The 26,136-nt window shown below is 42.4% G+C and overlaps 1 protein-coding gene across 1 annotated transcript in view; it reads right to left on the bottom strand.

The window, feature by feature from the left end:
* Nucleotides 1–1,197: 1,197 nt before the first annotated feature.
* The window catches only part of adamts6 (ADAM metallopeptidase with thrombospondin type 1 motif, 6), a 65,563-nt gene continuing 40,624 nt past the window's right edge, over nucleotides 1,198–26,136 (bottom strand). Inside the window, exons 15-25 of the mRNA XM_028602616.1 lie at nucleotides 25,737–25,839; nucleotides 24,547–24,680; nucleotides 19,458–19,581; nucleotides 18,347–18,427; nucleotides 15,917–16,080; nucleotides 14,366–14,504; nucleotides 11,576–11,705; nucleotides 8,175–8,379; nucleotides 7,917–8,093; nucleotides 4,055–4,211; nucleotides 1,198–1,756 (exon numbers count right to left, since the gene is read on the bottom strand). Coding sequence (XP_028458417.1) covers nucleotides 1,647–1,756; nucleotides 4,055–4,211; nucleotides 7,917–8,093; nucleotides 8,175–8,379; nucleotides 11,576–11,705; nucleotides 14,366–14,504; nucleotides 15,917–16,080; nucleotides 18,347–18,427; nucleotides 19,458–19,581; nucleotides 24,547–24,680; nucleotides 25,737–25,839 — 1,524 coding nt within the window. The 3' untranslated portion in view covers nucleotides 1,198–1,646. The remainder of the gene's footprint in view (nucleotides 1,757–4,054; nucleotides 4,212–7,916; nucleotides 8,094–8,174; nucleotides 8,380–11,575; nucleotides 11,706–14,365; nucleotides 14,505–15,916; nucleotides 16,081–18,346; nucleotides 18,428–19,457; nucleotides 19,582–24,546; nucleotides 24,681–25,736; nucleotides 25,840–26,136) is intronic.

The following is a 26,136-nucleotide window of genomic DNA, read 5'->3' on the forward strand; positions in this document are numbered from 1 at the left end:
CTCATGTTTGTACACTAAACATAAAACTACAGCTTAGCTTAGCATAAAGAAAGTAGAGGGCAACCCTGAAATATACAAATAAACTTGTTTTACCTTGTATATTTAATTCTTACAAAAACGGCGTTACGTGCTGGGGCAATTTCTTGGCTGGGCCAAGCTCCAGGAACGGAGCTGCGAAGCAATTTTGGCTTAGTGGCCACATGGGGTATTGCAACTTCCGCATTCATTCATTCATTCAAACGAGCAAAGTGGCAGTTGGTCAAGGCTGTTTTTACGCTTGCACAGAGCAAGACTAGCTGTTTCCCCTGTTTCCAATCTAAGCTAAGCTAAGCTAAGCTACGCTAACCACCTCCTTGATAAAGCTCCATATTTGCAGTACAGCTGTGAAAGTGACTGGTATCAATCTTCTCGTGTAACTCTCGGCAAGAAAGCGAATGTCGAACTATTCCTTTAACTCTTTATCAGCGCTGAAACCATGACAGCTTTTGATTAAATAATCACCCAGCCAAAAAAAAAAAAAAAAAGTAAGAAATAATGACTGCACTGTGATTCCAATGAACAAGCTGCTTCACAGAATATGGTCCTTCAAAATGAATCCTTCAATAGTGAACTGAACTGTTTGGTAAAGGCCAGTTTGGTAAAAGTGTTCCATGTGGCCCAGGCACCGTCTCACAATATATTTAACGCTACTTAGGACTAATGACTGACTCTCGTGGCGAGCTTTTGCTGAAGTGGTAGGAACTAAGGCACCCGTCTGGGGAAAGAAAAGGTGATTTTTAACGATCCTCCTATAACCACGTGGTATTTTCTGGTCCTGGATTAACATCATATATATATAATATACAAATCCTTACAGTATATAAGGGTTTAACGTATGTTACAGTATGTAATAGTTTCATTCCAGCACAGAGATCACATTACATTCCCTTCCACGACAGTAGGCTACTATCTGACACAAACACGATCAGAGGACAATATCTCAGCTCTGTTTGGAATTGTACAATAAATATACAGTACACTGATGGGGTTTCTCCGTCATATCTGAGCGAGTAAATTGGCAAAGTATTTAAACAAAAAAGTGCACTGAAGCCAAAAGTCTGCCTGCCAACAGCACCATCACAGTCGTCCCAAAAAAACAGGAGTCCCCCTTCCACCCGCCCGCCCCCCCCCCCTTCCCTCCCCTCCCCGTCACTGAGGAGTCCTCCCCTCCGTCTGTCCGTCTCCGGGGGTGGGTAACATCCTCTGCGAGCGATGTGTCCAGCACTTTGGATTCATAAAACAAAAAGAAGACTAACAATGATATCAATAATTATTATTATAATAAAAATAACATCTCCAACGAATAATCTGCCAAGTTCCACTTCACAGAAGTGAAATTTTAAAAGTTTGTGTCAGCGTTACGGGCTGAGCAGTGGTTTGGATTCCACCGCGATGGAGGGCCAGAGGACCCGGTGTGATAAACGGGGGAAATCCTTCCGTCTCGTTCTCTCGCGCTGATCTCTCTTCGTCTGCCTTCCACGGGTCCAGAGGTTGTTTTTTTTCAGTCAGCCTTGTTTTCTTTTTCTCTCCCTGTCAGTGCCGTATCAGCCTCCCTCCATCTGTCTTGCCTTTTCCTCTCGCTACGTCTCGCTTTCGTGCTCCAAGGGTCAGTGCCCCTGGCAGGTCTTGCAGCACATCTGTCTGAAGTACGCACGGCTGCAGAACTTGAACTTCAGTACCAGCGGGCAGTAGGCCACTTTGTTTACATCTTTGCACTCTGCAGAGAGAAAGAAGAGGGCTGGGTCTAAGAGTGAAGAATTGTTATACATTTTTAAATTAGCTTCCTGAGTAACATTTGTAATGTTTTATGTTGGTTTTTTTTTTTCTTCATGAGGATGACTCTCCTTTTAAGAGGTGACCAGCTTCCAGCTTCCAGCTTCCATGTGTTTCCATTACATTCAGCTCGCAGCGTCCTATTTTCTGGCAATTTTTAAAAAGCCCAGAATGTCGTGTAACAACACTTAGCTCACTGTTGTACTGAAAGTATTTTAAGACCCCTCAAACACTCTTTAACCATCTGGATGAAAAAAATATTCTGTCTGTTGCAAGAATAAAAAAAAAAAAAGTCCCAAATTGCAACTCTTTTTCCTAATTCAAATTGGATAACTGGAAATGACATGTATGTTTTCCATGTGAATAAGAATATACAATTTCATTATCAGTTGTATTAGTGCAGTGTTTTTGCCGGTTCGCTAAGTTAAATCTAAGACTTTTTAGGCTCTTTTTTTAACACCACACAGAATGCAATTCAATACCTGTTTCACAAGCATGACATCCAAAATGAAAACCAGCTGGGGTGGTATTTTTTCAGTACTTCACAGCAGTAAAAAAAAAAATACTTCCTTAATGATATAATTAACGAAATTAACTCGACCTGGACCCAGATAAGCAATGTAAAATGGATGGATAGCTTAACCAATTAAAAAGGCTTAAGTTTGTGTAGGTTTTTGCTAAAATGAACACGTGCCCATTGTGAGTTGATGAGCTTCCTTGCTACTGTAGCTAGCAGTAGTGACAGTGGTCTTATGGTGCTGAATAAAACAGGATTAAACAGCCTCCTGTGCCTACTGTGCACCCTCTTTTAGTTTGTAGGTCTTTAATATAATATAATATATATATCTCCTGACAGCCTGCAATCAGATACATAAACATCTAAGAACTAACATTACTGCCTGCATCAGGCAAGAGAAAATATTTAAGACTTTTGTGACTATTTTAATACCTTCTAAGGCCATTTTTCTTTTCTGGGCATTGTAGGCCCTTTATTCTTATAGGACAGCTGAAGACATGAAAGGAGAGAGAGAGGGCGGGGGGGGATGAAATGCAGCAAAGGGCAGCAGGTCGGAGTCAAACCCGCGGCCGCTGTGTCAAGGAGTAAACCTCTATATATGGGCGCGGGCTCTACCAGGTAAGCTACCCAGACGCCCTTCTAAGGCGCCTTTTTTGAGGAACCCACCAAATCTGCTAACTTGATTAGGAAATATATTTTTTGTGCAACAAATGTAATATTTTCTCACCCAGATGGTTAGTCTTTAAGGGTACCTTCAGAGCAGTGGTAAGTGCTTTTAAAAAAAACCTTCTGGGTTTTTCAAATACCGCCAGGTATATTTATTTTTCTTCAGAGAATCGGATGCTTAGCGCTGTAACTCACAGCATACACGAGAGGCACAAACTGGGGCTAACCTGCTATACGAGGGCTGGTGCATCTCCCTCAGGCCTCAACAGAATCAAACTATACTTGGACGCAGAGCCTGAAGCTGAGACAGATCCTGGCCCTGTTCACTAACTGGGCTTCCTGCCATCCCTAAAATGCGCACGCACACACACACACACACACACACACACACACACACACACACAAACTGCTTGCTGGATGCTGGACAGGCAGTGCTCTGAATGCCTTATCACGATCAGAGTGTCTTCCCTTATTAGGCTTTGGCCCCTGCCTCTGCAGAGCCAAATGAAACGAGACATTGCCTCACTGCTGTCCGTAAAGGAACAATTAGCCTACAGCTAATCCCATTAGCCAGCCTGTAAACGCTGCTCACGTTTTCCATTCAGGCTAATCGAAAGGCCCTTCTCTATGCATCTGAATAACCATCCATCATGTGTAAGTGTATATGGAGGGGTTGAGCTGTTTCGCTTTGACCATGATCCAACCTCACTGAAAAGATTAATGTAGCTGGCAAAGTGTAGAGGAGTGTGTCATCCAAGCGTGTTTAGGTCATAGTAGAACAGTGACGATGAAGATAGAGACAGTTTATAACCTTTTCAATTGGGGCTTTGTGTGAAAGCAATGCACGTGCAGCGCAATAGGTATTCACATAAACCATCTGCCTTCGCATATGATTTAAAGGAACTGCAGTTTTTGAATAGAAACCGTCCGTCTGCTGAGCACGCATTTTCTTTCGTGATGAAAAAAAAAAAAAAAAAGGCAAGGTGACAGCTCGCCGAGCCAGCGCTATTAAAATGTGATGGCAGAGTCAGATGTGTGTCTTACGTTTCGTCATCTTACCATCGCCATTGGAGATGGGGGTGGCGTCACACTTGCTCTCACACTGCTGCATGGTGGTGGGCCGGAGGGAGTCTGCGCACTCGTTAGACGGCTGCCCGGTGTAAGACAGACACTGCACAGTCCTCATCTGCTGCCCCAGGCCGCAATGCGCCGAACACTGCAACAGAAAACGTGTTACGAGTTACGCAGGAGCAAATTTGGCCAATGAAGACTGAGATTCAACAAGGCAAATGAGGGCCATCTTTCCTCTGTGACCCCGAGTGCTGTAAGTCTTCGCTCCCACATGCACGCAGACACACGCTAAGCCATTCACACACGGCGCACAACTTGATCCAATTAACCAATCATCGGGGCACGCAGGCAGCAAGCGCACACAGCCAGCCAGAGTCACCTTCCCTATTGTCTCATTTAACTGGCTGCTTGTCAGTGGCTGTGTTTCCTAACTCAGAGTAACCAACTGTTGCTTGTGATGTTTTCTTTCCTCCTTTTTGTGTATGTGTAAGGGGAGGCACAGAAACAGACACTCAGAAAATTCCCTCTTGTTTCTCCTGAGGAATTTCACTTTTATTCTTCACAGACAAAGAGCTGAGCTACAAACTGTGCTCGGCTCAAGGAGACGAGGGTGAATCTTTTCAGATTGAATTATAAGGCCACAACTATTAAGTGCTGCTGGCAGAAAGGCAATAACTAGAAAGCCTCAAAAACCTGAAATACCTTTATTTAATAAATTCATCAGTCAAGTTTTTGTGCACCTGATGAATCTAAGTCCAGTATTCTCTCTGTTTTAGCTCTGTTTTTGGTCTCCACCCACTCCTGAATGAATAGTGGAGCTGCTAAATTCTCCACTATGTTCACCAGCTAGTCTCTAAATGTGTCTGCTGGGTTACTTTGATACTGAAGTAAACCTAAGAATGTGATGATTCTTGCGGATGATTTATAAGCAGATTTATTGATGTTTATTCATGAGATATGATATCCTCAGAAAGTATAAGTCCCAGTGAATCTGACAATATCATGTCTGTGTGTTCAGATTTGACTCAGTTATGACAAAATGCAATTTGCTGCAAAGTACGTTCATTTATTGCCTCCATGAGCTGTGAATCACTGCTGACGGTGTTGATTCATGGGTTAAATCAGCGGGCAAACTTCAATAACTCACTTACCGTTGTTTTTAGAACACCTGCATGCACCCGACCCTTTCACCTTTTCTCAAACTCTCCACCCAGTTTGCAAAAATGGTCTTACAACTACAGCTGCAGAAATTAGACAAAAACTAGCAAAAACAACAACAAAAAGAGCCAAAAGAAATGAAAGCCAGTAGATGGATTTATTTTGTTTCTTTCATGGGACAGACATTATGTCTAATAAGTGGGTGCCTTTTTTTCTTTTCAAACGTTATGTCCATAGTTCCAGTCTACTTTCTTTAATTTGCTTGTCCAATTCTCCTGTGGAAGGTGCATCCTCAATTTGCCAATTTTCAGTTATATATTTCTGTTCCATAAACAAAAGAATAAGTATGAATGTCTACAATCTTCCGCTAATATTCCCAGTACGGCAGTCGTATTTAGATTTTACAAGGATTTGTCCAAAAGATTGGAGTGTTAAATGTTGATGGATCTTAATAAAAGCAACCTAAAAGACGCTTCTTTCAGGATCTGCTCATACTGGCTTGATTTTCTACAACAAAAGAAGCAAAAGGTTAATGAAAAATGACTCTATTCGATGGACTTGCCTTGGCCACAGAACTGAGGGAGAAAGTGTTTGTCGACACATGAACAACGGTTCTTGTACTGAACCCAAATTGTGCACCTGACTTCTATAAAAGTGCTAGTCGTAATAAAAAGTGAGACTGGTTCTATGTGTGGCCATTAAACTCCTTTCTGGAATTAAAAAAATAAAAAAAAACTACAAAAACAATTGCAGTAGATGCCAACACACCTTTGGCCAATCAAGAGCCCTCGAATGAATGTTCAGAATGACTCTACTTTGAGAGCGAAACAACACGCCTGTCAGCCATCACTATGCGCGTGTCCGAGTGTGTGATATGAGCTCAGCCGTCAACAAATGGCCGCTTCTTCGGCTGACAAGAGGACTACCAGGCTTTCCGTCACCTTCAATGATACTCTCTGGCTGCCTCAGATCAGTGAGCCCGCATGTCATCCCTTCCCAATTAGAGAGTCTTTATTAGGACCCGCTGCCGGCCATGACAGATGGCATACGTCAATGGTGCGACTTAAGTGGGATTTGAACCGGTGACCTTTTGGCCTGGGAGACCAGGAGCTCAGTAGCTGGCAACAATCTCCCCTTTCTGACGCTTCGAGGGACCGGTGCAGCGAGGCCGAAGCTTGTTATTACAGCCAAAAACCAAACAAAAGAGGAGGTGGAGGGAGAGGGAGAGGGAGAGAGAGAGGGTTGTACACTAGGGCTGGGTCCCCAATTTGATACCTTTTAGGCACCGACCAAATTGCCTCCATAGTATCGAGTATCATTCAATACCAAATTTCAATACCTAAATGAGTAAATCTCATCAGCGTCAGTGAGCCAATAGGCATGCAGCATGCTTCTACCAAGTTCTAATAATGCTCTTGATTGGCTGTCTAACGTTACACGCCGTAGAGACACCAGGAAACATTCTACGTTACGCACAGAGCTGGCTCCCGGAGTAGGAGCTAAAACACTTCTAAAAAGATGTGTGCCCTAATGTGTAATGTTGTAATTTCTCTTAGTTAAAATGGATTTTATAAAATTGGTATCGAAAAAAGCATTGTTCAGGATCCGGGTTTCGAAGTCAATGTATTGGTAACAACATTTTTTGAACGATACCCTGCCCTGTTACACACACACACACACACACACACACACACACACACACACACACACACACACACACACACACACACACACACACACACACACACACACACACACACACACACACACACACACACACACACACACACACACACACACACACACACACACACACACACCTGCAGTGCATGAGCAAGTGCTGCGTAAGCGCTGACTCCAGCTGTTGCTCCAAAAGGTATTAAACCTTGGCTCGGCTCTTTAATGGACCACGCTGGGGTTATCAGTTATCAATTGTAAAGGTGTGTTATTGAGGTCCGTGAACGCACATGTGGCCGTTATGAGGAGAAGCCGAGGGGATGTGACCTAGACAGCCTGACTCTTCACCTTTGCCCTCTGACCTGAACAACACAGGGCTCAAACCACCAAACCACCACAGCACGAGTGACCGTCTTCTAAACATCGGAGCACACTGTTTAAAATTCCACTTTTACACTAGATTATTAACAAATCCTACAAAAAATAACAAGCCGTACTTTTTGTGCGTACAACTCGCTGTGACGCACGTTTCTTTGGCGTCGCCTCATCAACATGAGTCAGCTGTGTTGTAAAGTGTTCAACAGCTTGCGCTGAGCGCACTAAGTCATGTCAGAGTGAGCCCGAGAATGCTCCTCCTCGGCCTTCCTCTAATCGTGTTCCTGGAAGTGATAGAGAGGCCTGGTTCAAACAGCCAGGAGGATATTACTGCCACTGATCACACACTCCAGGCCTGCTGGAGCACTTGGACTCGCGCACACAAACACAGCATCTACGCAGACAGACACACACACACACACACACACACACATACATACACGTCACAGGCCTGCTTAGTATGTCATCCAGGTGTAAATTATATTAACCATTCACCAACACATGGAATCCATCTGTGCAAATTTTGTCTTTTAAACATTCAAGCTATCCTTTTAAAGGATTAACCAGCGTACTTGCTGTTTAGGAAGCCCGCTCAAATCATCTCAAGTTTAAAGAAGTGCAGAGGGAGGTGGCGTCCTACCTGTCCCCATTCACCAGGGATCCAGCGAGGAGGAGGACAGCGTCCTAAACTGCAGCGGATTCGGACCGGAGGTTTGTTGTGGCTCGGGCAGTGGGCGGGCGGGAAGGTTTTTGTCAGGTCGCTGCTCTTGCACAAGGCGATGCGGTGCTTGAAGCCGGGGCCACATTTAGGCGTGCACTGCAGACAGAGGAGACTGCGTGAGAAGAAAAGCCTCTGACGGCACAATGAGCTAAAGTCACTTTCAGAATGTTATCTCACCTCTGACCAATCCAGAGGGACCCACTTTGGCGGGCAGGACTGGTTGTTGCATGCCTCTCGTTCGATGGGCCGGTGAGTCAGACAGTGGGTGTCCTCCAGTGTCTCCTCCTCAGCAGGGCCGATCTTCCTGATGCACAGGACCGTCCTCGTCCTCATCCCGCCATCGCACGTCTTCCCACACTCTGTCCAGTCGCCGATAAACCACCTGATGGGGAGAGACGTGCAGGGGAACCAAAGCTAACAGTGAGCTCAGCGTTGTTACTCTGTGTACCAGTGTGTTACACTCCCTGCGGTTACTTTCATTACAAACAGGCTTTTGAGAATGTCAGAGTGTAAAATCCCATTATGGTTCCGTACATGTGGGTGACTTTATCAAGGTCGGATCGCCAAAAGCGCAAAGCGGGAAAATGCCGCAGGGCATCGAACCTCAGTAACTTCTTGGTACCAGCTGAGATATGTCCACACTGCAAACTGTGTGTCAAACCTTGGCACTGAATGCATGTGATCAAATGAATAATCTTGTTACTGATTTATATCACCTTTTTTGACAATTTAAAGGTCCCATGGCATGAAAATGTCACTTTATGAGGTTTTTTAACATTAATATGCGTTCGCCCAGTCTGCCTATGGTCCCCCAGTGGCTAGAAATGGTGATAGGTGTAAACCGAGCTCTGGTTATCCTGCTCTGCCTTTGAGAAAATGAAAGCTCAGATGGGCCAATCAGGAATCTTCTCCTTATGATGTCATAAGGAGCAAGGTTACCTCCCCTTTCTCTGCTTTGCCCGCCCAGAGAATTTGGCCCACCCATGAGAGAGAGAGACATCATGGCTTTCTAACAAGCAAAGTGGCAGTTGGTCAAGACCACACCCCCACCTTCCACCTAATACAGTATAATAACAATAACATAATACAGTATTAGGAAACCACTAAGGTCTATATAAAAGAGACTTCAGATACAGTATTAGGGGACCACTAAGGTCTATATAAAAGAGACTTTAGATACAGTATTAGGGGACCACTAAGGTCTATATAAAAGAGACTTTAGATACAGTATTAGGGGACCACTAAGGCCTATATAAAAGACTTCAGATACAGTATTAGGGGACCACTAAGGCCTATATAAAAGAGACTTTAGATACAGTATTAGGGGACCACTAAGGCCTATATAAAAGAGATTTCAGATACAGTATTAGGGGACCACTAAGGTCTATATAAAAGCATCCAAAGAGTACCATGTCATGGGACCTTTAAGACTCATTTATTTGGGCAAAGTATTTGTAGAGCTACTTGTGTTTAGATAATATTTCAAGAACTTCAAACTCTACCCAGCCCTACTAGGCCTTTGACTCTGTGCTCAATCCCGATTGGACCCGTCGGGCTGTAATTTCTTAAAATTCACCTACGCTTGAATTAAGTCGGGTTAGCACATGTTTCGACTCCTGCACCTCAATAATGAGGAAAAATGTTATACAATCTCTATTTGATATGGCATCCTCGTTTTAGTGTTGCTTGAAAAAGAAAGAAAATGAGACCCAGTCCTATTCATCTCTCCGAATGAAGACCTCAGAATTAATATCATAAAACTGCCCAGACAACAGCCCTTCAAACACATCCAGCCTGTGAGATATTACATCATCTGAAGGAATGTATACAGAATTAACGACGTGTTCAAACATCTGTGTTAGCTTTCATTACTCGAGCCCATAAAACCCCGACTATTCTAAAACAATCGTGTTTACATGGTCTCCTTTAGTCGGCCTTTCCTCAGGCTGCAGGGGGGGTGTCTGCCTGTCTAACAGACAGGGCAGACAGCACTGGGACTCAATACACAGACACATGCACTGCAATAGCTTTCAAGTACTAATCAAAATAAATAAGATAGCACTAGTCTGCGTGCACTGAATACAGATGTGATAATAAATAACCCAAGACATAACTGTCTAAATGTATGAAAACAAATGACCACTTATACAGCAGATTTACGATACTATCAGTTTTTTTCTGGCTGAACGACACCGACACCCACTCTCATACACAAGTCATTTTTAGATATTCTGAAACTAATCAACCCGATGCATTTAATCCCTCTTTTTCCAGACAGGCTTCATCCTTCCAGCTAGAGTGTGAGGTTTACAGACATTTGGCCACCAAACCCAAGTTCATATTCCACCTGTATACGTGTATGTTACCCCTCGAGGGTCGGTAAAGAAGCCAAAACAATCAAACACAGGTGGTCATTTTCAAGGCTCTAATTTTTGGCACGAGGCAAACACTGAAAATAGTTAACATGTGAAGTTATAAATCACGGGCCATTTTATTTTATTATTTTGTTCCAAACACTTCACAAAGTAGGGCTCATTGAAGGCAAATTAATATCGCGAGTCAGTCTCATTTTTATGGAGTTTTTTTTCCTTTTGAAAGCATGAACTTAAAGCTGCTATTATCAATAGCTTTACATTAAGAATGGATCAAATGTCTCCGTGTGATGTTAAAGGTGCAGCTCGTAAAGAGAAACCTACGGAGAATTATCACCTCCTCGCCTCTACGGGGCATTTTAACATCTTTCAGCTAATTATTTGGGTTTTACAGCTCGCAACTTTACTGGTTTGGTTCAGTCTCACTGCTGTCATCAGTGTTGTTTCCAGATGCAGCAGGCAGCTGTTCTCAGCTCAACGTCCGCTGCTTTCCAAGCACCAAAACGGGAGATGAAGTTAGCGGCTAGCTGGTGAACGTAGTGGAGCATTTAGCAGATAAACAGCAAAATATTTCTCTCAGGAGCTGGTAGAAACCAAAAGCAGAGCCAAAAGATGAGTAAATATTTGACTTCGGTTCATCAGGTGAACACAGGCACGACTCCAAATGGATGATAATGTTGTTCTGTAACTGCTGAATGTGTAAATAGGGAACTGTTTGCTAATTACCTTAAAAGGCTATAATACGTCAGTGTTGTGTTAACAGCCTGTTTCAGCTGCATTTTTGATACTTTCTATGTCAATGAAAGTTTCAAAAATACAAAAGTATTGAACGAAGCAGGCTTAGTTACACTGGAAAGCAGAACTTGGGGGGGGAAATGAAAGAAAATGTGATTAATTAATCAACATAAATATAATTCATGGCAATTTTGATAACCGATTTATCATGTTTGTCATTCATCAAGAAAAGATTCTCTGCTTCCAGCTTCTCAAATGGGAGGATTTGCTGGTTTTCTGTGTTTCATATCGTTGTAAATTGAATATATCCGGGTTTAGGATTGTTGGTCGGACAAAACTAAAAGTCGTCTGGGCTCTTGGGCTGTGGGAACTTGTGATATTTTTCACTAATTTCTCACATTTTACAGACCAAACAATTGACCAATTAATCAGTTGATAGTGAAAAAACAATCTAGGCTCCGTGTTACGTACTCTGGAGGACACGGCTCAGTGTTGCAGTCTCTCTGGTTCTCTGGAGGTCTGCTGTCTGTGTCACAGTAGTTGTTCTGGACCACCGAGTTGTCATCCAGCCTTTTACATACCACCTCCTGCTTCTGGGAACCTAGCATGGGAGAAAAAAAGACCAGATCAATAAGGCAGCACCAAGCTCAGCTGATCTCGCACATTTAAACCCCTTCAGAAACACGGAGGCCGGCCGTTGTGTCGAGCGGAGATGGTATCGCTTTCAGTCTGTAGTAAATCCAGACATGTAAATTCCTGATTCTTTGCAGGATATCTTGGCAAATCACTTTTACAGAGCAGAAAGCTCTTTACTTTGGCTTCTAATGGACAGAGTGAGGGCTACCGTATCGGTGTCACACCTCCTGTGTGTGTGTGTGTGTGTGTGTGTGTGTGTGTGTGTGTGTGTGTGTGTGTGTGTGTGTGTGTGTGCCATACCAACTCAGAAAGGGTCTGTTTGGACCCTCGTGGGACATTTCCCACAGCAGACTTGTCTGGCAGATGTAATGAGATATGGTGTGTGTGTGTGTGTGTGTGTGTGTGTGTGTGTGTGTGTGTGTGTGTGTGTGTGTGTGTGTGTGTGTGTGTGTGTGTGTGTGTGTGTGTGTAAAGTATAGAAAATCTACCCATCTGTGCAACAACACTGAAGTGAAATACAGTTTGGAGGAACATTGCAAAGCATGGGGTAAAAGAGTTTTGGTTGTAAGGCTGTCAGAAGGTGTTTTTCATAGATTTTATTACTGTGGTGATATATTAAACAACGCTTCATGATTAGCCGAGCTAGCTGTATCGAATGGGGGTGTGATTAAATAACATTTTACTGATTTAAAGCCCAGCGCGGTCAGAGACTCAAATTAGATCATTTGAATCAACAATGCAAAGGCATGTTTACAACACTGGAAGGAGCATGTGTACTTCCCCTTCTGAGGAACAGCTTCAAACTTCTGCTCCGGACTTGGAAATCCTTCCTCAGAAAAACCCACATGCTTATTCAGTCATGCTTTTACAAAATATTACAAACCCCGTCCAGGCCACACTTGACAACTGGGAAGAAACACTATTTATTGTTACATGAAACCCATTGCTTTTGGGCTAAAAAGTTTGGTTTAGTCATTCTTGAGGCCATGGTCAACATTTCACTGCGGTTCCAGATTTTGAATGTTTGACTTTGTAGGACAAGCGCTCTGGAAGAGTGGCCGTATCTGTGTGCAGCGCTGGTAAACCAGGAGCTATGCAGAGCAGCTCATTCACAGAAATTACACCATATTCATTACTCTGGCTCAAATATGGAAAATAAACATATTGAATTTATTAGAGGGCTGAATCTCCAGCTATAAAGTAATGATTTTGGAAAGCCATCACAAATTATGATACTGGTTTTCCACACACTGCTCTTCAGCATTTGTGTAATTATTGGTTGGGGAAGATTTACAGAATGACTGACGCACACACACACACACACACACACACACACACACACACACACACACACACACACACACACACACACACACACACACACACACACACACACACACACACACACACACACACAGTCTTAAATATTTGAGAAGGTTAGAAATATTCGAAAAGAATTTAAAACACCCACAGCGTGTTATGCTATTCAACACCAAAATGCTTGGAGTGCTCTTTTGCAAAAGGCAACTGGCCACTGGAGCTCAGCAGAAGGTCGACACAGAGAAGACGCCATTCTTCTCTTGCAGAAAAATAAACTTTTAAAAGAGAAAACTTGTACAGCAGTTTTATGAAATCAGTGTTTATGAAGCGATTTACACACAATAAAAGACATTCTGTATGTTTTGTGACTGACGGTTAAAGCTACAGTGCGTCGTTTCTGTCTCCCCCATGAGGCATTCTAAGTAATGACAACAAAACTGTCGTTGCATCCACATGACGCAAGCCTTTGGCGATTGTGCACCACCCCCACCCCTCCTCCAAGCAGTTACTACATAGCCAAGCACGGAGGGTTAAAACAAACACGATGGACTCTTGAGAAGAGATCATTATCTTCACTTGAGTTTCTGCGCGCAAAAGTCGCCGGACAACACCAATTTCTAGACATAGCAATACTGAGAAATCCAGAGAGAGTTGTGTGGAGCTGAACTCATTTGGTGATGGCTTGAATGTAACGGACGTTCATTAGTATCAAAAGGTTACGCACTAAAGCTTTAAAAGATAAAACGTTAGAACTGATAAAAAAATCTATTTAAAAGCATGTAACAATGTTAAAATTTGAGCGTTTCTGTATTTGACACCTGACAGGAGTAATGTGAGTTAGTTGAATTTAGTGAAGAACAAATGAATGCATTAAAGATCAAAACACCACATCTGTGTGGAGCGATGAGGACATCGTAACGTTCTTCGAATTAATACATGAAACAAACATTATTTTCATTTGTTTGAGGCTTTGACTGCCGCACTTGCAATTGCATTCATCTCGTTGCACCCTCTTCTTCTGCAGTGGTCTAATGGCATTTGACTTGAGAATTGGCACCACCAACTCCTAATATTTACTGTGGATGGAAATGCACATTAATCTGCACTTTCTGTTGCTGATTTTCTGGAAATTCTGTGACGATTTTCTCTTAATTTGGATGAAAACTTTACTTTAGTTCCCAGCCGAAGAAAACACGACTGCATAAACATTTTCACCTTTGTGTGAAAAGTTAAACTGGACACCCTGAGGTTCTTCGCTACAGGATTCACATTTACTGCATTTAAAGGCTTGCCGTGCTGACTTACCGCCAGCGCAGGTAGCCGAGCATTCAGACCAGGGCAGGTGGTGCCAGGAGAAGCCCACCTCGTTGTCACCACTTCCTGTGCGCTGGATGGGCACGTTGAATTTATAGCGTATTCCCAGGTTCTGCTCCTGAAGGAGGACCTGCAGAGGAAGCAGCAAACCGAAGGTGAGGACAGAAAAAGAGACATTCAGTCAAATTTTTGTATTTAAAACAAACTATAAACAATCAGGTGGGAACTGTGTGGGTGTGTGACTGCAAGCCACCCCTTTCACATCACAAATAGTCATTTCAACCATTGTAAAAATATTGATTATAACAGCTTTAAATGAAGTTTGAATAGTCCAGATGAGTGAGGCTCTGGTAGGATTATATTAGTCTGCTGGATGCAGAGGGAACCTGAGGGAGTCAGGCTTTGCAAGCCGCAAAGAAATGGCTAGTGGTCAAGTGGCCGGTTGCTCGTCTATTCCAGTGGTGCTGTGTGGTCTGGTATTTTCAGCATTCATGTCAAGGCAGAAACCGCAGAGTATTACGACAAGAAAATGCTCAGTTGCCTCACATTAACACACAAACATGCAGAGAGACTAAAACTACTTAACATGAACAAGCATCTCAGCAACACAGACGCTCTCCAAAATCATAAAAATAGCTTTTAACCCCAAAACCGCTGGCTGACATTCAGCTAAGGTTAGCAACCAGATGTTGAGTTTAAGTGGACCAACAGCGAACAAACAGCATGAAATGCACAGGACTTACTATGGAGTCGCAAAGTGAGAGAAGTTATTTTGGGTGTCCCAAGTTTCCGAAATTTAAAGTCTGATTCATTTTCTGCATGCCATGACAAACTGATGAAAGTTGAAATAGTTTGACCTTTATTATCTTGAAAGTGGCTATAATCCATATTTTTCATAATAAAAATGTAAGGAATGACAATGTGAAAACAATGCCAAAGGTGTCTGTCCTACCGACAGAGAATTATCCCTCTGCTTTACAGAGCTTTATAGTGAGTTTCAGCTCATTGTTTATCAGTCCGGCCTTACTCTTCTGGTTCACTCTCACCGCTCTCATAGTGTTATCTCAGAGCAGACAGACACAGTTAGAGACTAGCTGGTCAACATAGAGGAGCATTTAGCAGCGAAAGAGACAGATATCGCCCTCATGAGGTGGTAGAGACCAAAAACCGAGCAAAAAGTGAGAGAGAACATTGGACTTACGTTCACAAATACTGACACAAAATATGACTCCAAATGAACCACTATGTTGCTCTGTGACTGCTGGATGTATAAACAAGCAACTGTTTGTTATATCAACGTAACAGGTGATGATATGTCAATTTTGGGCCAAAAAATAAAGGATTATTGCAGGTTTAAATTGTCCAGGAGACTCCTGTGTTTCTAAATTGAGGATTATTGAGGATTTTGTTAAAAGAAAACTTTCAAATAGGAATGCAGTAGGGGAAAATACTGCCAAGACCAGCTGGTTGTTCCACTGTGCAACTCTATGGCAATTTCTAAATAAACTGTGTGATTTTGCATGGTGTGCAATAAAATCTTACCATGACAATCAGGTTTTCAGTGGTAGCACCCAGCGCCTCTAAAGACTCCGGTTCATCAGTGGGTCTCTTGTAGTGGAAGGCCGTCCCTGCGATGTCAAACTTCCTGGGCCAGTCGATGGTCCACGCTCCGTTGATGTAATAATCATCCACTTCAGATTTCAGAGCTAGGTAATCACACAAAGAAAGACATACTTTCAGAAAGATGAAATCCAAAGCACAGAGGAACAGTAGCCGAGACAACAGGTGGAGGCAATCATTTGGTCTGATGTCATTGCTGTCATTCACCTACATCATCATCATCCCTTTCTGCTTCCCTGATGTCAACCTTCTGAGTAGAAACACACACATACACACACACACACTAACACACACATGCCTGCACACACACACTGTAAATGCAGACTTTCACGTGCACTGACATGTACATACATCTAATTTAGGAAGAGAAAGAAAACACACTTCAGGTGAAAGCCTGGATGAATCTTATGAATACCACTCTGTCTGGTTGTCAAAACAAAAGCTGGTCTCCAAGCACAACAGATCTGAAAATATCCACTTTCTCTGCGTGGAAATGGGGCCAAATTCAGGAGAAACAATCTAACCACTCACTATTCTGTCTCTCTGGCTCGTGCTCTGCAGATTCCCCTCTCTTCCCTCCCTCAGAAAATAGTTTACTCCTCTATAAAATATCAAAATCCTCTTCTCAATAAATTAATTTTCAGGACATCTGGCACTGATTGCGAGCATTGTGATTTTGAACAGTGCAGTTTACACAAGTCACCACAGGCATCCAACTCTCGATTTTTAAATTGCGTCACTTAGTTTTTGCTTTAAAAATTAAAAATTGCAAACTTTGCTGAACCAGATCTCCAGGACTCAGACAATGCTGCAAAAGAAAAATAGTATCTTTATCACTGGGGTCACAGATGAAATTCATAACAAAGTTACAGATTGCTTGGAAGGGTAAAAGTAGTCCAACACAATAGCCAAAATTGCAGTCTTTAAACTTTGATATATAGACATCATATCCGCCATAATCCTGGTGGACCAGGCAGCTGTCACCACGGCCCTATAAATCTGATGCAGCTCTCCGGTTCAAAGTGTAACTTAAGCCCTCCATCAACACCATCCGATATAAATTCAACACGCTGTCACATATCTTTCTCTTGTTAATGAAAAGGCACAGAACGAGCTTAATTGAATCCGGTTGTTTGATTGTTTTGTGTCCGAAGCTGCCAGGGTTGCAAATGGTTTTTGTTTAGTCTGGAACAGAGCGGATGAGTCTGGTGCCAAAAGAGCCATCACGCGTGTTAGGATACAGCGAGTTTTAACAGACTCAGTTTTACGGCTTGACATTAGGAGATTTAACGATGGCATCTTCTAATTTGCTCTTGACAAAGACGCAAGGAAATCCCTGGAAACGTGGTTGACACATAGACTGAACAGATAATATGAAACAGCTTGATGTCGCAAATTGCCAATTCGCCCCACTGTAGTGAACTGCAGGGTCGACTGAGATTGATGGACTGATAGTGAAACAAGACTAGAGAGTCCACAGCAACGCTCTCTCTATGAGGCTGACACAGTGTTGCTTTGAGCTGAATGCATGTAATGGTTACCATGTTCACCACCAGTCCAGAGTACAGCTGTTGTTAGTTTTGCAGGTATTTGGTCATTAACCAAAGTGGATAATCATCCTCAGGGGAACATGAAAGTCTGAACCAAATTTCATGGCGACATTGCACTTAAAACCACAAATGTCAACCGTGTTGTGGCGCTAGATGGAAAGTCAGGGGCTCAACAAAGTCATTAGGATTCATCCTCTGGGGAACATTATTATCATCTGTACCGAATTTAAGGGGCAATGCGTCTGACAGTTGTTGATATATTTAACTAAAAGACAAACATGTCTACCTCATGGTGGCGCTAGAGGAAAAGTCAAAGGATTAACAAAGTCAGTGTGCTTCATCCTCTGGGGAACACGAATGTCTTTACAACATTTTCATGGCAACCTGTCGAGTAGATGTTGAGATATTTCACTGGATAACTAATATTTCTGCCCTGCTGATGGTGCTTGAGGAAATATCAGGGGATCATCACCATTAGAATTCATCCTCTGGGGAACTTGAATGTTTGTGCCACATTTAATGGCCATCCATAAAGTTGTTGAGATATTTAACTAAAAATCGAATATTTCAAACTCATGGTGGCGCTAGAGGAAAGGTCAAGGGATCACCAAAGTCAGTGAGCTTCATCCATTGGGGAACATGAATGTCTGTACAAAACGTCACGGCAATTCATGATATAGTTGTAGAGCTATTTCAGCCTGGACCAAAGACGTGGGTAGAGCCATGCTGCTAGTCATGGCTAAGCAACAATAAAGCTCACAAAAGTGCATATTAGTCTAATTCGAAATGTGACGCAACTTACCGATGTAATTCTTCGACATGGCAACTTCTTTGATCTCGACGTGAACGGATCCTTTTGGGATCTGAACCACCTCCATGTAGCCTGGAGGACAAGGACAGGGATCGTAAAGGTGGTATTTCTCCCACTCAAACTCAAAGGGAGTACATATAGAATAATTCCAAATCACCCAAAAAGGACAAAGCAGGAGGACAAAACAATCCCCTACGTTATTTTTTAAATATTTTTTACAGTCACACACACGTGGACACACAGTATTTTTAGAGGGTTTACTAGCCATACCATAGAAGGAGAAATATGTTTTCTCTCTCTCCTGCTCTCTATAGACAACCTCAGGCTGAAGCCAACACCAAGTCCCTCTCTCTATTCCTGATTTCTTCACTCCATGATGTAATTAATGAGGAAAATATCATGTTTTGTTATATGTATATTCTGACAACATAATTCTAAATAAAGAAAAACATATGCTCCGTTCGCATGGTGACAAAGACAAAAAAAAGGCACATTTCCATGAAAGATTATCTTCCTGGCTTTGGGGGATGTTTTGGACAAAAGCTGCTTTGCCAAAAGGGCGGGTGAGTTACTTTGCTTTCCTCACAGTCATCTCTGGTGACTTTAAAGGGATAGTTCGGATCTTTTTCAAGTGTGGTTGTATGAGCTTCTTCTCCATAGTCAGTGTGTTAGCTGCAGTAGATGGCGGTCGGCAAGCCCCCAGTTTGGAAAGAAGCAGGTAGGAGTAGCGTCACGGAAGCTAAGCACTGTCCTGCTGCGGACGGGGGCAGCAGCTAAACGCATTTTAATACACCTACAAAAATCTATATCAGTTTAAGTGTACGCTATATTTAGTATATTTTCACCGCATTACCTAGCCGTCAGACAGCCCTTTCAGACGTGGGAACTGAAGCAGTTATCTCTGCTCTCTTCAAAGCCTCCAAACTCTTCATACAAAAACTCTCACAGAACACGGGAGTTGCTGCTCTACCACCGCTTCGATCGGATCATTTGTGTTACAGTGTGACTTTGGTAAATAATTACTCTTTACATAACCCGAGGGGACAGAATATCGAAGTCTCTCATCCTAAAAACAACATGCCTGGAGTGGGATATGTTTTACCTCCTCTGGGTAGAGACTCGTTGAAGAGTCCCTCGGTTGCCTCGCAGGTGCTGCCATCACCTCCACACACACGGCATCGATCTTCTTTAGCGTCAGAGCTCAGGATGTTGTCGCAGCCCACATGCTTTGAAGTCAGAGAAAGAGAGGGGAGCATTGTTTTAATCAGAGACTTGGGGAAATGGATTCCGGATTTAGAGTTCATTACAAATCTCCTAAAGTCAGATTATAGAGCACAGGCTTCATGGTTTTCCACATTTTGGGAAAAGCGTTTCCTGCTGAGAGTTACTGTAGATGAGAATGTCTGTCTGTTAAATACAAAGACAGGTAGCTTAGTTTAACATAAAGACTGAAAACACTAATGACTAATTAGCTCGTTATATAACACCAAATGTGTATTAATCCGCTGCTGAAAATAGTCCCCAACCAATGCACTATTCACTACAGTTTGAGTACCTTTAGGTCAAAACTACAGTGCCCAGCTGATTTAAGAAATAGTTATCTGTTGTTTTTAAGAAACTGTATATCTGTGAACTGTTTTCAAAGGTTTAATTCTTTAGTAGGAATCAGTGGGCTTGGGGCTGACTAAGACCTGATTTTGTTTTTTTCATGGGACTGACAATAAGAAAAATAATGAATAAAGTCAGACTGATCCTTTCACAACACAACACTGATACAAGCAATTACAGCTGTAACTTGGCAGTTTTTTGCATGTAAAACATATGAGAGCTCATAAAAAATGATGGTGTTTAAACTAGCCAACATAACAGATAAAAAGTTGTTGGCTTCATATAAATTTTAACATGCAGGCCGTATGGAGCCCATTAAATCTTTTATCTGTGCTCAGCTTGTAATGATTGCTTCATCACTATTTGATTAGTAATGCCTTGGAGCTTTAAAGATGGAACAGCGGTATTCTGATTGAAGGTAAGAGCCGTGTTTCATTATTTTTTCCCTTTAAGGGATCAGACACCAGCAGTATATGGACTCATTAGGGAATTTCCAATATGAAAATATGTGTTATATCTGTCAGGCCCACAGTCTGTTTTAAGGTCTTCTGTGATATATTTGCAAAGGAACCAAGTTTAATTTGTGTATTTTTAATACATTTTACTAGCCTGGGTAAACCCTGACGAACTTCTGGCAAATTTGAGATTTGCTCTGCAAGTCAGTCTGGCGAAGAGCCCATTCAAACCCATTTGCAATGTCCTCAAAATTGAGGCACCAATCACAACCGCTGAGGCGGGCTTTACGCGACGAGGATAGCGCAGCGACGGCGAGCAGCTTTTTGTTTACATTCAACATGACGGCTACCGAAGCCGTGCTTCACGTGCTCGGCGACCCGCAGGTCAGTGTGACATGCCGATTTCATGCAGGTCAATACTACAATTAACTGACAACATAAGTTATACGAGTCACAGTTCTCTTCTCAAGGACGCACGCACACACGGACTCTGTCTCTTTTTCCTTTCTCTCAACTTCTCCGCCGTGTGTGTGTGCGTACCCGCTTGCGGTGTGAAGCGTGTGTCCGCGCTATTCATCCTGCTTTCATTTACGTATGTTGACTAAAGTTAAGCCGTTTCTATGTCCTCAAGCTTTTGAATGGGTGATACATGCATTTTTATCATCCCGACTGGACTACTGTAATGCTTTATATTACGGAATAAATTCTACAACTTTAACACGTCTTCAAATAGTCCAGAATGCGGCAGCGAGACTTTTAAAAGGCATTCGTAAATACGAACACATCACTCCAATTTTAGCTTCTCTTCACTGGTTGCCGGTTCGTTTTAGGGTCGATTTTAAAATTCTTTTATTTGTTTATAAGTGTCTTAACAATCAAGCTCCCCTCTATTTATCGGAGCTGTTAGAGCAATACACTCCTTCCAGGGATCTTAGGTCAGGGACACAGAAACTTTTATCCATACCACGGTACAGGTTAAAACACAGAGGTTATCGTGCCTTTGCCATTGCTGGCCCGACACTATGGAATAGCTTGCCCTTTAATATTCGCTCTGCTTCTGACTTGTCAGTTTTCAAGTCCCTCTTGAAAACACACTTCTATCCAATTGCTTTTAATAGTGTTTAATTTGTTCTTAAATGTTTCTTGTTTTGTCTGTCGTGTGATATTCTACTGCTCTGTAAAGCACATTGGTCAGCTTGTCTGTATAAATAGTGCTGTATAAATAAACTTTGACTTGACTTGACTTGACTATTCTTGCACAGGGAACCTCGTGAATTAACCTGCAACATGTCAGCTGTTTGGAAATTCTTCAGCGCGTGTGCAGAAGATAACGAGTTTGCAATATGCAACACCTGCAAGGAGAAAGTAGGGCGTGGAGGGACGACACCAAAAACCAGAATCTAATTTTTTTTAGTTGGATATTGGATGTGAAAAGTCACCCGGACCGTTGCTCCGATTGGTTAAAGGACTATCCAATTGCGTCCAGAGGCATTTGAGTGGCATCCGTTGGTGACGCCCCTCTGGAAATGAACTGTCAGTGAAGCTTTCCCAGACCCACTCTCAGTTACAGCTGAGAAGGGTCTGGTGTCAGCCAGGCTAACATTTTACATCAAAAGGTCTAGAAATATACATACGTAAATGTGTGTAGAGTACTCTTATTTCATTGTGCTCTCTGTGTATAATCCCTGTGTACAGTCAACATGTGCACTTTAATTATCCTGCCTCTTCAAATTATTTTTCACGTAACATTTACAGATATTAATTAAATACTTTGATTTTATTCTTGGTAAGTTAGCAGAGCATTAAGTACTTTGTTTTTCTTCCATTGAGGTCATTTTTAGGGCACCATATCAGAGCTTATTTATTATTTATTCTTCAGTATTATTCTATTCTGATTCAGTCATTAAATCAAAAAATGATCTTGTTGCAGCTTCTCCAGTGTGAAACTTTGCGCGTTTTCTCTGTATTTTTTGTCATCACAAATGGAATTTCGTTGGGTGTTAAACAGTTGGTCGAACAAAACAGGACATTTTCACTATTTTCTAAGAGAAACAGGAAGAAAGAGGAAGAAGGAGAGAAAGAAGGGAGAGAAAGAGAGAGAGGAGAGGTAGTGAGTAAAATAAAAGAGATATAGAGATATATGTAGTACATTTCATATATCTCTATATCTCTTTATTTACTCACTCTCTCTCTCTCTTTCTCTTTTCTCTCTCTCTCTGTCTCTCTCGCTTTCTTTCTTTCTCTCTCTCTCTCCTCCTCCCCCTCTCTCTCTCTCTCTCTCTCTCTTTATCTCTCTTCTTTCTCTCCTTCCTCTCTCTGTCTCTTCTCCTCCCTCTCTCTTTCTCTCTCTCTCTTATCTCTCCTCCCTCTCTCTCCCTCTGTCTCTCTCTCTTCTCCCTCTCTCTTTCTTTCTCTCTCTCTTCTCTCTCCTCCTCCCTCTCTCTCCCTCTGTTTCTCTTTCTCTTCTCCTCCCTCTCTCTCTCTCTTCTCCTCCCTCTCTCTCTCTCTCTCTCCCTCTCTCTCTCTCTGTCTCTCCAGCACCTGTAAACTTTTGAGTTAATCTGAAAGCTTTCCAAGCAGACAGTGTTCTAGAGATTTATCACAGGTTGGCAGTGAACCCAGAGAACCAGCCTCTAAAATAAAAACGACTATGCTGGATCCAGTCTGGAAATAAACCTGCAATGCTCCTTTGGTGGGGAATATTCCACCTCTTAACTCGCTAAAACACGCGCCATGTTGTGTTTTTGTATTAAAATCAGAGTAATGTTGTTGGCACAGACGCTGCATCTTCATGCCAAACAGGATTCAAATGGTACGGTCAGATGGAAGTCAAAGCAAATACTTAAAGCGAGGAACCAAAAAGTTATTTCAGCTGCATCTCAGAAAACCCTCATCTCCACACAAAAATGATTTATGCTCACGAAAACAAAGACGGCACTAACTGCCAACTCACTTTCAATACAATGTTATTAAATCAGCCTTTTCAAATATATAAAATCATTATTCAATCACAACAATGATGTCTGTGTTTTATTTATCACAAAACAATCCCGGTCGAGGCTGCAGAGCCGTGATAAGAGTCAGAGAGAGCAATGCCAGTCATCCGATCACAATCAGCAACTCAAAGGCCTGATTGTTCTTCTTCTCTGCACAATCGGTCGTGTTTACACCATCAGTAATCTGGTAAACGGTGCTGTCCAAGATAAAAAACCTGGCAGGGGGGCTGAGGAAACTCTTGCAAGGCCAGTTAATTTAAAGCTAAAATATCCAGGGTTACCAGTCACAAACAATCCCAAGAGCCCACTGAGGACAATGTCACAGTGCGGTGTCTAATAGTATGATCACAGGGGCAGGAGATGCATGACGTTTTTATTGCGTCTGACATGCATTTCACGTGCAAATCAATCCACAATTCTATTGGATTTCATTTGGCACAGTGCCAGTTAATGCATCAGCATGTCTTTACATGTTTGACTGTTTTGCTCCAATCAAAATAATCTGGAAATAATGAATTCCTACAGCAGAATATGTTTCGGTGGCTTTTATTTATAATTATTGTTTTGTTTTTGTTTTTCTACAGGAAATGTCATTTTATTCAATGTTTAGGGAGATAAGACAAAATAAAAACCCTTGAATGAAAAGTTGTGAATATATAATTAAAACATACCGTGAACTTTAACTTTGAGAAAAAACATCTCAAACATCTCAACTCAAGCTTCCTCTTACTAGCTTCCTCCAGACCTTTCAACAACATCTTACAGTCTTTCCAAAATCCAGTAAGTGGATCTTGATTTAAGCTTTAAGCTTTTGTTGTCAAAAAGAATCTAAAGTTTACTATTACTGATTTTCAGCCATGTTTCAAGTCATAGTTTATGAACCAAACCTGAGTTTATAGCTTTTTGGCTAATGTTGGCAGCGCGGTGCCTAAAGGCCTAAGTTTATTACAGTGAAACTTTAGTTTTTGGAGCTACAGTCATCGGTTGTATTAAAATAAAAAATAAAACCCAAGTTGTAATAAGCTGTGGTCATCCTTTAAGACCTCAATAAAAGACAATAAAAAAAGAAATGTGCAAGTCTTGGATCTTTTGAATTCAGGCCTTCAAAAAGGACAGAGCTCTGCTCCCTTACCTTACACTCTCCATTGATGCAAATGTCCAGAGAGTCCGCCTGACATCGGGTGCCATCTATGACTGCAGGAGAACGCTCCGTGTAGAAGTTATAGCCCTCTGCCAAGCAGTTCAGCGCACAGGGCTTAACACCACCTGGGTTACACAGAGTTCACACAGACAAGAGCACACGCTTATCTAGAGTTCAGCCTTGCATACAGAAAACAGGCAACATGACCTGAACGCTAGTGGAACAAACTCAGAGATGAAGGATAAACAACACACAGAAAACCAGAAAACACGGGCGCTTGTTGAAGCCAGCTCTGGGATCTCCTTTCGACTTGTTGACAATAATAACAACGTGGAGGAAAGTCAGCGGCGCTCGGATCTGAAACCGCCGAGCCTGACGTAGCTGTAACACTGACCCCGACCCAGACGGCGCTGACTGCCAACAACAACAACACTGACATCAACACGCAGGTTATCGGCTGTTTCTACATGACGGCTCGCAGCCCACCGAGCGCCGTGCATCGGGAGGTGATGGATTTGACAAAACCGAGCGCTGTGATGGAAATAAAAAGCCGTGTTTACATGCTTCAAACTTGTATCACTTTTTCTTGTGTTTTTAGTGAAGTGGATGTTTTCCATGATCTACAGACATCAAAGAGAAAACTTAGGGGGGGCAGGGGGGAGGAGGGGGGTATGAAGGCCTACACTTAAACTCCTGCCAATAACTGCGCAAGTACAATAGCACCCATTCTGGCTTAGTCCAAAGAATGAGCCTTTCTTCTGGGAGATCCTTGACATGAAGTGTGTCAGGACGTCTGTCAAAAATGTGAAATCTCCCAGGCGGAGCAATCCAGAAGCAGGGGGGGGGGTCTTTGAACGCAGCACACTGCACAGAAATCTGAAGAATTCTCTTCCAATCAAAGAGACCTTCCCACTGTTGCTGTTAACTGGGTACACAAGACAGGCCGGCCTGCAGACTGTCATTTGTGACGCAAAAAGGATGGCAGGAAGATTTCACAGCTCAGGTTAGAAAAAAAAGTAGAGATTAGATGTAGGAAATATTCTGCTGCCAGTCGCATCACTTCTACCTAAAGGACCTAGGGATAACGTAAATGTTTATTGAGTGAGGATTGTGAGGATGTATGCATACAACTCATATTTTCAGGGGGTTCAACAGATTTCCAAACAGCTGGTGCAACTCACCCCCAGTGTAAGGCTTCCAGTTGTAGTACTTCCCACGGAAAGGCATGTTGTCAAAGTCGCCGCACTGCTTCTCTCGGAAATCGCGAGATCCTGCAGGACAGGCCTACGGAAACATATAGAAAAAGGAGTACAGTTTTGTATGGAATTTGTGATGCTCGACGGACCATACCAGTTCCAGTTTCAAGTATACATTCCTGCTAACCATTAATTTATTTCCATACAATATGAAAATGTATTAAAAGACTCTTGGAACTTGCTTGAGTTATCCACCTAAAGCAGATAAGAGAAAAACTGACTTGGAAGATGGATAAAATGGATAATATGTTTGTTGGCATACTGAACCAACCAACCACCGTTTGCCTCTCTTACCTTTTGTTTTGGTTGCATGCTTTACCAATCA

The sequence above is a fragment of the Perca flavescens genome, chromosome 16 (assembly GCF_004354835.1).
Source record: "Perca flavescens isolate YP-PL-M2 chromosome 16, PFLA_1.0, whole genome shotgun sequence".
Classification (NCBI taxonomy): Eukaryota; Metazoa; Chordata; class Actinopteri; order Perciformes; family Percidae; genus Perca; species Perca flavescens.